The 13,918-nt window shown below is 52.8% G+C and overlaps 1 protein-coding gene across 5 annotated transcripts in view; it reads left to right on the top strand.

The window, feature by feature from the left end:
- selenbp1 (selenium binding protein 1) overlaps positions 1 to 13,918 on the top strand; it is an 83,825-nt gene that overhangs the window by 53,198 nt on the left and 16,709 nt on the right. For 3 of the 5 annotated variants that reach the window (XM_079240510.1, XM_079240509.1, XM_079240511.1), the window contains exon 4: positions 2,347 to 2,532. The exons of the other annotated variants lie outside the window; for them this stretch is intronic. In XM_079240510.1, coding sequence (XP_079096636.1) covers positions 2,347 to 2,532 — 186 coding nt within the window. The remainder of the gene's footprint in view (positions 1 to 2,346; positions 2,533 to 13,918) is intronic. 5 annotated transcript variants of the gene reach the window in all.

Raw genomic sequence — 13,918 nt, 5'->3', positions numbered from 1 at the left:
TTTTGACATGCTGCGGGAGGTGGACGTCCTGCGGGATGTGGACGTCCTGTAGGATGTGGACGTCCTGTGGGATGTGGACGTTCTGCGGGCTGTGGACGTCCTGCGGGATGTGGACGTCCTGCGGGATGTGGACGTCCTGTAGGATGTGGACGTCCTGTGGGATGTGGACGTCCTGCGGGATGTGGACGTTCTGCGGGATGTGGACGTTCTGCGGGATGTGGGCGTCCTGCGGGATGTGGACGTCCTGCGGGATGTGGACGTTCTGCGGGATGTGGACGTCCTGTAGGATGTGGACGTCCTGTAGGATGTGGACGTTTTGCGGGATGTGGACGTCCTGCGGGATGTGGACGTCCTGTAGGATGTGGATGTCCTGTAGGATGTGGACATTCTGCGGGATGTGGACGTCCTGTAGGATGTGGACATTCTGCGGGATGTGGACGTTCTGTAGGATGTGGACATTCTGCAGTATGTGGACGTCCTGCGGGATGTGGACGTCCTGTAGGATGTGGACGTTCCGCGGGATGTGGACGTCCTGTATGATGTGGACGTTCTGCGGGATGTGAACGTCCTGCGGGATGTGGACGTCCTGCGGGATGTGGACGTCCTGCGGGATGTGAACGTCCTGCGGGATGTGTAAGTCCTGTAGGATGTGGACGTCCTGTAGCATGTGGACGTCCTGCGGGATGTGGACGTCCTGCGGGATGTTGACGTCCTGCCGGATGTGGACGTCCTGCGGGATGTGGACGTCCTGTAGGATGTGGACGTCCTGCGGGATGTGGACGTCCTGTAGGATGTGGACATCCTGTAGGATGTGGACGTTCTGCGGGATGTGGACGTCCTGTAGGATGTGGACGTCCTGCGGGATGTGGACGTCCTGTAGGATGTGGACGTCCTGCGGGATGTGGACGTTCTGCGGGATGTGGACGTTCTGCAGGATGTGGACGTCCTGTAGGATGTAGACGTCCTGCGGGATGTGGACGTCCTGTAGGATGTGGACGTTCTGTGGGATGTGGACGTCCTGTGGGATGTGGACGTCCTGTGGGATGTGGACGTCCTGTAGGATGTGGACGTCCTGCGGGAGGCGGACGTCCTGTGGGATATGGACGTCCTGCGGGATGTGGACGTCCTGCGGGAGGCGGACGTCCTGTGGGATATGGACGTCCTGCGGGATGTGGACGTCCTGTAGGATGTGGACGTTCTGCGGGATGTGGACGTTCTGCGGGATGTGGACGTCCTGTAGGATGTGGACGTTCTGCGGGATGTGGACGTTCTGCAGTATGTGGACGTCCTGCGGGATGTGGACGTCCTGAAGGATGTGGACGTTCTGCGGGATGTGGACGTCCTGTAGGATGTGGACGTCCTGTAGGATGTGGACGTTCTACGGGATGTGGACGTCCTGCGGGATGTGGACGTTCTGCGGGATGTGTAAGTTCTGTAGGATGTGGACGTCCTGTAGGATGTGGACGTCCTGCGGGATGTGGACGTTCTGCGGGATGTGGACGTCCTGCGGGATGTGGACGTCCTGTGGGATGTGGACATCCTGCGGGATGTGGACGTCCTGCGGGATGTGGACGTCCTGCGGGATGTGGACGTCCTGTAGGATGTGGACGTCCTGTGGGATGTGGACGTCCTGTAGGATGTGGACGTCCTGCGGGATGTGGACGTTCTGCGGGATGTGGACGTTCTGCGGGATGTGGACGTCCTGTAGGATGTGGACGTCCTGCGGGATGTGGACGTCCTGTAGGATGTGGACGTCCTGTAGGATGTGGACGTCCTGCGGGATGTGGACGTCCTGCGGGATGTGGACGTTCTGCGGGATGTGGACGTTCTGCGGGATGTGGACGTCCTGCGGGATGTGGACGTCCTGTAGGATGTGGACGTCCTGTGGGATGTGGGCGTCCTGTAGGATGTGGACGTCCTGCGGGATGTGGACGTTCTGCGGGATGTGGACGTTCTGCGGGATGTGGACGTCCTGTAGGATGTGGACGTCCTGTGGGATGTGGACGTCCTGTAGGATGTGGACGTTCTGCAGGATGTGGACGTCCTGCGGGATGTGGACGGCCTGCGGGATGTGGACGTTCTGCGGGATGTGGACGTTCTGCGGGATGTGGACGTCCTGCGGGATGTGGACGTCCTGTGGGATGTGGACGTCCTGCGGGATGTGGACGTCCTGTGGGATGTGGACGTCCTATAGGAGGTGGACGTCCTGTAGGATGTGGACGTCCTGCGGGATGTGGAGCATTTTGTCAGGTCACTGATGGTGCGTTCAGGGTCTGTTTAACCCTAATGTGGACCTTGTCCTTGTGAGGCTATATGACCGTAGGAGCATGTGTCCCGCGTGTGCAGGTGATCCACCGCCTGCCGATGCCGAACCTGCGAGATGAGCTGCATCACTCCGGCTGGAACGCCTGCAGCAGCTGCTGGAGCGATGCCTCCAAGAGCCGAAACCGGCTGATCCTCCCGTCACTGATCTCCTCTCGGATCTACGTGGTCGACGTTGGGACCGACGCCAGAGCTCCCAGGATCCACAAGGTGAACGCATCATCTCAGGTGTCAGTGAACACATCGTCTCAAGTGTCAGTGAACGCAACGTCTCAGGTGTCAGTGAACGCAACGTCTCAGGTGTCAGTAAACGCATCATCTCAGGTGTCAGTGAACGCAACGTCTCAGGTGTCAGTAAACGCATCGTCTCAGGTGTCAGTGAACGCATCGTCTCAGGTGTCAGTGAACGCATCATCTCAGGTGTCAGTGAACGCAACGTCTCAGGTGTCAGTAAACGCATCATCTCAGGTGTCAGTGAACGCAACGTCTCAGGTGTCAGTAAACGCATCGTCTCAAGTGTCAGTGAACACATCGTCTCAGGTGTCAGTGAACGCATCGTCTCAGGTGTCAGTGAACGCAACGTCTCAGGTGTCAGTGAACGCAACGTCTCAGGTGTCAGTAAACGCATCGTCTCAGGTGTCAGTGAACGCATCGTCTCAGGTGTCAGTGAACGCATCGTCTCAGGTGTCAGTGAACGCATCGTCTCAGGTGTCAGTGAACGCATCATCTCAGGTGTCAGTAAACGCATCGTCTCAGGTGTCAGTGAACGCATCGACTCAGGTGTCAGTGAACGGATCGTCTCAGGTGTCAGTGAACGCAACGTCTCAGGTGTCAGTAAACGCATCGTCTCAGGTGTCAGTGAACGCATCGTCTCAGGTGTCGGTGAACGCATCGTCTCAGGTGTCAGTGAACGCATCATCTCAGGTGTCAGTAAACGCATCGTCTCAGGTGTCAGTGAACGCATCGACTCAGGTGTCAGTGAACGCCACGTCTCAGGTGTCAGTGAACGCATCATCTCAGGTGTCAGTAAACGCATCGTCTCAGGTGTCAGTGAAGACATCGTCTCAGGTGTCAGTGAACGCAACGTCTCAGGTGTCAGTGAACGCATCGTCTCAGGTGTCAGTGAACGCATCGTCTCAGGTGTCAGTGAACGCATCGACTCAGGTGTCAGTGAACGCATCATCTCACGTGTCAGTGAACGCAACGTCTCAGGTGTCAGTGAACGCAACGTCTCAGGTGTCAGTGAACGCATCGTCTCAGGTGTCAGTGAACGCATCGACTCAGGTGTCAGTGAACGCATCGTCTCAGGTGTCAGTGAACGCATCGTCTCAGGTGTCAGTGTAGACATCGTCTCAGGTGTCAGTGAACGCAACGTCTCAGGTGTCAGTGAACGCATCGACTCAGGTGTCAGTGAACGCATCGACTCAGGTGTCAGTGAACGCATCATCTCACGTGTCAGTGAACGCAACGTCTCAGGTGTCAGTGAACGCAACGTCTCAGGTGTCAGTGAACGCATCGTCTCAGGTGTCAGTGAACGCATCGACTCAGGTGTCAGTGAACGCATCGTCTCAGGTGTCAGTGAACGCATCGTCTCAGGTGTCAGTGAACGCAACGTCTCAGGTGTCATGAACGCAACGTCTCAGGTGTCAGTAAACGCATCATTTCAGGTGTCAGTGAAGACATCGTCTCAGGTGTCAGTGAACACATCGACTCAGGTGTCAGTGAACGCATCATCTCAGGTGGCAGTGAAGACATCGTCTCAGGTGTCAGTGAACGCATCGTCTCAGGTGTCAGTGAACGCATCGTCTCAGGTGTCAGTGAACGCATCGTCTCAGGTGTCAGTGAACGCAACGTCTCAGGTGTCATGAACGCAACGTCTCAGGTGTCAGTAAACGCATCATTTCAGGTGTCAGTGAAGACATCGTCTCAGGTGTCAGTGAACACATCGACTCAGGTGTCAGTGAACGCATCATCTCAGGTGGCAGTGAAGACATCGTCTCAGGTGTCAGTGAACGCATCGTCTCAGGTGTCAGTGAACGCATCGTCTCAGGTGTCAGTGAACGCAACGTCTCAGGTGTCAGTAAACGCATCGTCTCAGGTGTCAGTAAACGCATCGTCTCAGGTGTCAGTGAACGCAACGTCTCAGGTGTCAGTAAACGCATCATCTCAGGTGTCAGTGAATGCATCGTCTCAGGTGTCAGTGAACGCAACGTCTCAGGTGTCAGTGAACGCAACGTCTCAGGTGTCAGTAAACGCATCGTCTCAAGTGTCAGTGAACACATCGTCTCAGGTGTCAGTGAACGCATCGTCTCAGGTGTCAGTGAACGCAACGTCTCAGGTGTCAGTGAACGCATCGTCTCAGGTGTCAGTGAACGCATCGTCTCAGGTGTCAGTGAACGCATCGTCTCAGGTGTCAGTGAACGCATCATCTCAGGTGTCAGTGAACGCATCGTCTCAGGTGTCAGTGAACGCATCGTCTCAGGTGTCAGTGAACGCATCATCTCACGTGTCAGTGAACGCATCGTCTCAGGTGTCAGTGAACGCAACGTCTCAGGTGTCAGTGAACGCAACGTCTCAGGTGTCAGTGAACGCAACGTCTCAGGTGTCAGTGAACACATCGTCTCAGGTGTCAGTAAACGCATCGACTCAGGTGTCAGTGAACGCATCGTCTCAGGTGTCAGTGAACGCAACGTCTCAGGTGTCAGTGAACGCATCATCTCAGGTGTCAGTGAACGCATCGTCTCAGGTGTCAGTAAACGCATCGTCTCAGGTGTCAGTGAACGCCACGTCTCAGGTGTCAGTAAACGCATCGTCTCAGGTGTCAGTGAACGCAACGTCTCAGGTGTCAGTGAACGCAACGTCTCAGGTGTCAGTAAACGCATCATCTCAGGTGTCAGTAAACGCATCGTCTCAGGTGTCAGTGAACGCAACGTCTCAGGTGTCAGTGAACGCATCATCTCAGGTGTCAGTAAACGCATCGTCTCAGGTGTCAGTGAACGCATCGTCTCAGGTGTCAGTGAACGCATCGTCTCAGGTGTCAGTAAACGCATCGTCTCAGGTGTCAGTAAACGCATCATCTCAGGTGTCAGTAAACGCATCGTCTCAGGTGTCAGTGAACGCAACGTCTCAGGTGTCAGTGAACGCATCATCTCAGGTGTCAGTGAACGCATCATCTCAGGTGTCAGTGAACGCATCATCTCAGGTGTCAGTGAACCAGCAGTTCTAGACCGATCCTGGTCCAGAACAGCTTGTAGGTTCCTCACCGTAATACTGAAAACAAGGAAAGCCAACACGTCTAGCGGTGTCCAAAGTGGGTCCTCCAGGTGTCCTCCAGGTGTCCTCCAGGTGTGTTCCAGGTGCGTTCCAGGTGTCCTCCAGGTGTTCTCCAGGTGTCCTCCAGGTGTCCTCCAGGTGTCAAGTTCTGCACAGTGACTAATTCATTTAAATCAGGCGTGTTGGAGCAGGGATACACAGAAAAGCTGCAGGATTGTGGCCCTGGAGGCCCGGAGCAGGACTCCCCTGATCTAGTCTCTGGTGTATCTTGAATGTATCTTTATTATTAATCTGCTGTGTCCTTGGACACTCGGGGCGCCACCCAGCCCTAAACTTATGATAGAAATCTAATACCAGAGAACCATCGGGATACGCTTACTGGAGTAAGTTCTCATGAAAAGGAACAAATCACTTCTAAAGGATCGATCACGCTACCACAACTTCTTAAAATTTACTTTATTAAAACCACAGCATCATCAGGCACAAACGACATGAATCATATAAACCAGAACTAGCGGCAGCAAGCATCAAATAATGAATTAGTCGAGATGAGAGAGGATGAAAAGCTCGAGCCGAGCCAACAGCAAAAATGTCAAATTAAATTTTCCCAAGTAAAGTTATATAAGCAGTTTGAATGACTAGGAAGGCTGGAAAGAAGTCTCATGAAATGAACTAGTCTTTAGACTATCAGGCGGATCCCGCGTGGGATGGACTAAAGGCCAAGTTCAGGAATCAGAACACCGCTTACTGAGACACCAGCTGGTGATCAGAGTCAGGAATTATGGATCAGCCTTACTTCAGCGCCCGGTGGTCGGGAACCCAAACCGCTTGGAACCAGTAGACAAGAACGGCCTGATACTAGTCCAGTTGGACCTCCGCAGAAGTCAGGAACCGCCTGGTTCGACGTCTGAAGCTGGACCAACTCCGATAAGAATCCACGGGTCGCGGGTGCCGGCAGAGTCCTGGGATCGTTGGAAAAGTAACGTCCGTACGTTATCGATCACAGTGTTGGTAAGGCCAGAAGTGCGACTTGATGTCTCAGAAGCAAAAATGATTTAACCAGAATTGGTGGAGTTTTCTGGTGTTAAGCAGTCGCGTGAGCGGATTTACTGTAATAAAAAAAAAACACAAACACGGCGCTGAACGAACAAAAACACGACTAAAAGCAAACACCAACGAAAACAAAAGAGAAAAAGTCAAACGAAAGAAGAGTCAAAGAAGGAAGAGGAAAACGAACGAAGAGCGAGTTCCGGGAAGACCCGCAGTTAAATTTGCCAGCGCTCTGGGGCGGAGTTTAGATTATCCAATCAGAGCGCAGGGGTCAGGACATGGGGTCTGAAGGTTTGGTCAAAATACTGAGTTCGTGGAGAATTAAACATTTTTCCAACCTCAAACATGTCTATAAAATCCATTTATAGATGAGAAGAAGTATGAATGATCCTTCTAAACATGAACCTTAAAACAGTTTTGCTGCTGTCAAAGGGGGGAAAGGTTTGTTAACAGGCTCAAGACATTTCAATACATTTCATTGATGATTTTCACTTTCCACGGACCTGGTGGGTCAAGAAATTATTTCCACACAACAAGTTCTTACTTTGAGTCAGAGTCGTTAATAACAACAGCATATAATGTTAATCACGGTGTATTTAATCAGCCTGAAATGCATATCTCAACCTGTTCGAGGGTGTCTGCTAGATGGCGCCATTGCTCCACCCAAGGAATCACAGAAATGAACTAACTTGCTAACTTCTGTGGATTTCACATCTGAAAAACGGTTCAGCTGGAACTATTCTGTGCATTTCAGGCTAATTTATTTTTATTTCTGAGACCAGAAGGGCTGGGATTGATGGAGTTATTGTCCCAAATGGCTTTATTTACTTCAGACCGACCCTCTCCGTAGGCTGTCAGATCAGCCTGCGGGCAAAACGAGTGGATTGAGACTCTTCCGCATTAAGCCCCGCCTCCCGCCACTGCACTACATCGGGAGCGCGCACCGCACCTGCTTTCACCGTCATTGTAACATCTCATAAACAGAAGGTTTAGGCTCATATGAACTCAATAAAAAACCAAACTACAATGTCAACACATAGCATCCAGCCCTACATGTTGGAACCTGAATCAGAGCCTGAAAACGAAGTGGAAAACAGCAACCCACAGCAACGAATGCAGCAGGATGTCTCTCTTTGGTAAACTCACCAGCCATCGTTGGAAATAACTTTATCCCACGTTTTCCACCCGCCTGATGTATTTGTACATGCCCTTGTTAACCAGTAGAAGGTAACCAATCACCCAACCTTATCCCCCGGGACGTCACAAGGATTTCCACGTAGAAAAAACTCTCTAGAACGACGCGTTTTTCATCACCATGGAAACCGAACGGAGAGCGTGCTGGAACTCAACCTCAAACTCAAACATGTGTTTAGGTGATAAAAAACAGTGTCGTTCACATGTCTGATGAGGATTCAACACTGTAACACTGTAGAAAGCTCAGAAAACTCCAAATACCATCATAGGAACCCTTTAAAGTCTTGGATGAATTGAGAAAGGAAGAAGAGTCCATTTATCCAGGTGTGCTGAGGATACATCCAGGATTTTAAAGTTTTAGAGTTCAGAGCTTAAAGGTCCTGCTCTGGAATCTGGTCTCTGTGTGCTGTGGATACAAAGGGACCTCCTGGGGTGACGGACAACAGGCGCTTACCAGGGTCCTACTTCAGAAGGCCCCCACAGTGGCGGCTGGTGAGATATGTTGTAGGTGGTGCGGTCACTTCCAGTAATTGTCAAAGATTGTAAACATTAGCTCATGTAAAAGAGTAAATTAAGATATTTCCCATTGAAGGTTACACATTCAACAATTTATTGCATGAAATAACACATAACAGCGAATATGAAAACTTCTTCATGTAGTCATCTATAAAAAGAAAATGGCTTATTAACAGCGTTCCATTTAAGCCACTGAAGCCGCTGATTCTGATGCTGACTGCTGTGTCTGAACAGAACAAACACATGGCATGGAGATGACCTGATGGAGGCACAACCTCCCATCTCTGGAGATCAGTTGTGTAAAGTTTCTGTTCATCTGTAGAGGAACCTTGCTCTCCTCTCCTTCTGCATGGCAAACCTCTCAATGACCCTCTTATTAAAGTCAGGAATGTCCCTCACAAGTTTCTTCTCCATGGAGAGCATTGCCAGAGGACTGAGGCCATCCTGAGTCATGGAGTTCCTCAGGAAGGTCCTGATCCTCTTCAGAGTGGAGAAGCACCTCTCAGACTCAGCCGTTGTCATGGGAGTCGTCATGAGGATCTGGAGAAGGCTGGCGGTCTCTGAGAAAGTGCTCTGAAGTTTGTTCTCCATGGAAAACTGCTACAGAGACTGTAAACTCTCTGTTGTTGTAGATGAGGGACAGTTCTGAGCCTGGCCTTGTCCAGCATGGGACAAGCCTCCGCCGTTGTGTCCAGTGCTGCCTCTGGAAATCTCCCGCTGTGCTGAGGGAAACGTCTCCATGCAGCCGTGTTGCACTAACGAGATGCTGAGTGGATGCAAAGCGTTCCTCAGCATGCACCAGGATGGTATCACAGACCTGGAACCAACAGAAGCTTTCCTTTACAATAAAACTACAACTGGAATATTTCTATTCTAAGGAGGGAGCAGTTATTCCCCCCCGCCACATATCCAACATCCCTCTGTCAGACAGAGCATCATTTCACCAAAATAAGAGTCCAGACTACATAAATATTAGTCACAGCCTGTCAGTTACTTTATTCCTATTGGCCGTGGTTTATAAGATCTTTCCCACCAAATCTTTTTTCTTCTCTTTTTCTCTGTTCTATAAAAAAAGGGAAAAATGAGACTTACTTCTGTGGCCAACCTCTGTTGTTCTTCTGGTCCCAGCGTCCTCCGTCTCTTTAGTGGCGGTCCAGCTGTTCTCACAGAGGGACGGGATGGACATCCTGGTCCAAACATAAAAAGTTGCACTCATTTCCTTTACATGACTGATGTTTATAAGCACTTTAAACATCTGTGGAACTGATCTAAACCTACTGTGGACTTAGTCTGTATGAGTAACAACCTGGATTAAGACTGAGTTCATCATAAAACTCAAAAGTTTTATCCTAGAAAAGTTCACATGTTGAAGATTATCTGATAGAAACTTATAATTCAGTCAAATGTTTCTAGTTTCCACTGAAGGCCTAAAAGAACTCTGTGCTCTATAAGGATCATTTACTATGATAATAAGACCAATAAAACCTTTTACAGATTTGATTGAGCAGCTTCTCTTTGACAATAACATTCTGTCCGTTACTTTAGATATAATTATTTACCTGATCTTCAGCAAACTGTGGTGGAACCGCTGAAGGAGAGCTTTAATCCAGACAGGGTGGATCTTCCTCTTCTGTAGCTGGTTGAACAGCATGTCCACATGAGGCGTCCTCACAAAGCCCCCAGCCTCTCTGCTAGTTTGGTTGTCAAAGTTTCAGAGTCTCTGATGGTCTGGAAACACTTCAGCAGGTCGTCTTTGTGCTCGTACACAGTGTTCACAGCGCGGCTGTGGAAGTTCCAGCGTGTTGCCGAGGCTCAAGGCAGTCTATGAGAAACCACCTGATCCAGAACCGCGGTTCTCTTTGGTGACCTGGAGAAGAATCCAGCGAGGTCGGAAAGAAACGTGCCGATCCTGGGCATGTGGGATGTTGCCTGCTGCGTGATTAGGTTCAGCTGATGTGCGTCGCAGTGGACGGTGTGTAGCCTCTGGAGGACGTGTGTGTAACCTCTGGAGGACGGTGTGTAGCCTCTGGAGGACGTGTGTGTAGCCTCTGGAGGACGGTGTGTAACCTCTGGAGGACGGTGTGTAACCTCTGGAGGATGGTGTGTAACCTCTGGAGGACGGTGTGTAGCCTCTGGAGGACGGTGTGTAACCTCTGGAGGACGGTGTGTAACCTCTGGAGGACGGTGTGTAACCTCTGGAGGACGGTGTGTAGCCTCTGGAGGACGGTGTGTAACCTCTGGAGGACGGTGTGTAACGTCTGGAGGACGGTGTGTAGCCTCTGGAGGACGGTGTGTAACCTCTGGAGGACGGTGTGTAACCTCTGGAGGACGGTGTGTAACCTCTGGAGGACGGTGTGTAGCCTCTGGAGGACGGTGTGTAACCTCTGGAGGACGGTGTGTAGCCTCTGGAGGACGGTGTGTAACCTCTGGAGGACGGTGTGTAACCTCTGGAGGACGGTGTGTAGCCTCTGGAGGACGGTGTGTAACCTCTGGAGGACGGTGTGTAGCCTCTGGAGGACGGTGTGTAGCCTCTGGAGGACGGTGTGTAGCCTCTGGAGGACGGTGTGTAGCCTCTGGAGGATGGTGTGTAACCTCTGGAGGACGGTGTGTAGCCTCTGGAGGACGGTGTGTAACCTCTGGAGGACGGTGTGTAACCTCTGGAGGACGGTGTGTAACCTCTGGAGGACGGTGTGTAACCTCTGGAGGACGGTGTGTAGCCTCTGGAGGACGGTGTGTAACCTCTGGAGGACGGTGTGTAGCCTCTGGAGGACGGTGTGTAACCTCTGGAGGACGGTGTGTAGCCTCTGGAGGACGGTGTGTAACCTCTGGAGGACGGTGTGTAACCTCTGGAGGACGGTGTGTAGCCTCTGGAGGACGGTGTGTAGCCTCTGGAGGACGGTGTGTAACCTCTGGAGGACGGTGTGTAACCTCTGGAGGACGGTGTGTAACCTCTGGAGGACGGTGTGTAACCTCTGGAGGACGGTGTGTAGCCTCTGGAGGACGGTGTGTAGCCTCTGGAGGACGGTGTGTAGCCTCTGGAGGACGGTGTGTAACCTCTGGAGGACGGTGTGTAGCCTCTGGAGGACGGTGTGTAGCCTCTGGAGGACGGTGTGTAGCCTCTGGAGGACGGTGTGTAACCTCTGGAGGACGGTGTGTAACCTCTGGAGGACGGTGTGTAACCTCTGGAGGACGGTGTGTAGCCTCTGGAGGACGGTGTGTAACCTCTGGAGGACGGTGTGTAACCTCTGGAGGACGGTGTGTAACCTCTGGAGGACGGTGTGTAACCTCTGGAGGACGGTGTGGAGCCTCTGGAGGACGGTGTGTAACCTCTGGAGGACGGTGTGTAACCTCTGGAGGACGGTGTGTAACCTCTGGAGGACGGTGTGTAACCTCTGGAGGACGGTGTGTAACCTCTGGAGGACGGTGTGTAGCCTCTGGAGGACGGTGTGTAACCTCTGGAGGACGGTGTGTAACCTCTGGAGGACGGTGTGTAACCTCTGGAGGACGGTGTGTAACCTCTGGAGGATGGTGTGTAACCTCTGGAGGACGGTGTGTAACCTCTGGAGGACGGTGTGTAACCTCTGGAGGACGGTGTGTAACCTCTGGAGGACGGTGTGTAACCTCTGGAGGACGGTGTGTAACCTCTGGAGGACGGTGTGTAACCTCTGGAGGATGGTGTGTAACCTCTGGAGGACGGTGTGTAACCTCTGGAGGACGGTGTGTAGCCTCTGGAGGACGGTGTGTAACCTCTGGAGGACGGTGTGTAACCTCTGGAGGACGGTGTGTAACCTCTGGAGGATGGTGTGTAACCTCTGGAGGACGGTGTGTAACCTCTGGAGGACGGTGTGTAACCTCTGGAGGACGGTGTGTAGCCTCTGGAGGATGGTGTGTAGCCTCTGGAGGACGGTGTGTAACCTCTGGAGGACGGTGTGTAACCTCTGGAGGACGGTGTGTAACCTCTGGAGGACGGTGTGTAGCCTCTGGAGGATGGTGTGTAGCCTCTGGAGGATGGTGTGTAACCTCTGGAGGACGGTGTGTAGCCTCTGGAGGATGGTGTGTAACCTCTGGAGGACGGTGTGTAACCTCTGGAGGACGTTGTGTAACCTCTGGAGGACGGTGTGTAACCTCTGGAGGACGATGTGTAACCTCTGGAGGACGATGTGTAACCTCTGGAGGACGGTGTGTAACGTCTGGAGGACGGTGTGTAACCTCTGGAGGACGGTGTGTAGCCTCTGGAGGACGGTGTGTAGCCTCTGGAGGACGGTGTGTAACCTCTGGAGGACGGTGTGTAACCTCTGGAGGACGGTGTGTAGCCTCTGGAGGACGGTGTGTAGCCTCTGGAGGACGGTGTGTAACCTCTGGAGGACGGTGTGTAACCTCTGGAGGACGGTGTGTAACCTCTGGAGGACGGTGTGTAACCTCTGGAGGACGATGTGTAACCTCTGGAGGACGGTGTGTAACCTCTGGAGGAGGGTGTGTAGCCTCTGGAGGACGGTGTGTAGCCTCTGGAGGACGGTGTGTAACCTCTGGAGGACGGTGTGTAGCCTCTGGAGGACGGTGTGTAGCCTCTGGAGGACGGTGTGTAACCTCTGGAGGACGGTGTGTAGCCTCTGGAGGACGGTGTGTAGCCTCTGGAGGACGGTGTGTAACCTCTGGAGGACGGTGTGTAGCCTCTGGAGGACGGTGTGTAACCTCTGGAGGACGGTGTGTAGCCTCTGGAGGACGGTGTGTAACCTCTGGAGGACGGTGTGTAACCTCTGGAGGACGGTGTGTAGCCTCTGGAGGACGGTGTGTAGCCTCTGGAGGACGGTGTGTAGCCTCTGGAGGACGGTGTGTAACCTCTGGAGGACGGTGTGTAACCTCTGGAGGACGGTGTGTAGCCTCTGGAGGACGGTGTGTAGCCTCTGGAGGACGGTGTGTAGCCTCTGGAGGACGGTGTGTAGCCTCTGGAGGACGGTGTGTAGCCTCTGGAGGACGGTGTGTAGCCTCTGGAGGACGGTGTGTAGCCTCTGGAGGACGGTGTGTAGCCTCTGGAGGACGGTGTGTAACCTCTGGAGGACGGTGTGTAACCTCTGGAGGACGGTGTGTAACCTCTGGAGGACGGTGTGTAGCCTCTGGAGGACGGTGTGTAGCCTCTGGAGGACGGTGTGTAACCTCTGGTGGACGGTGTGTATCCTCTGGAGGACGGTGTGTAACGTCTGGAGGACGGTGTGTAACGTCTGGAGGACGGTGTGTAACGTCTGGAGGACGGTGTGTAACCTCTGGAGGACGGTGTGTAACCTCTGGAGGACGGTGTGTAACCTCTGGAGGACGGTGTGTAACCTCTGGAGGACGGTGTGTAACCTCTGGAGGACGGTGTGTAACCTCTGGAGGACGGTGTGTAGCCTCTGGAGGACGGTGTGTAACCTCTGGAGGACGGTGTGTAACCTCTGGAGGACGGTGTGTAACCTCTGGAGGACGGTGTGTAGCCTCTGGAGGACGGTGTGTAACCTCTGGAGGACGGTGTGTAACGTCTGGAGGACGGTGTGTAACCTCTGGAGGACGGTGTGTAACCTCTGGAGGA

Source organism: Telmatherina bonti, assembly GCF_933228915.1.
Source record: "Telmatherina bonti genome assembly, chromosome: 5".
NCBI lineage: Eukaryota > Metazoa > Chordata > Actinopteri > Atheriniformes > Telmatherinidae > Telmatherina > Telmatherina bonti.
Note: the sequence above shows the minus strand (reverse complement) of the source record. Positions and strands in the feature narration are given on the sequence as shown.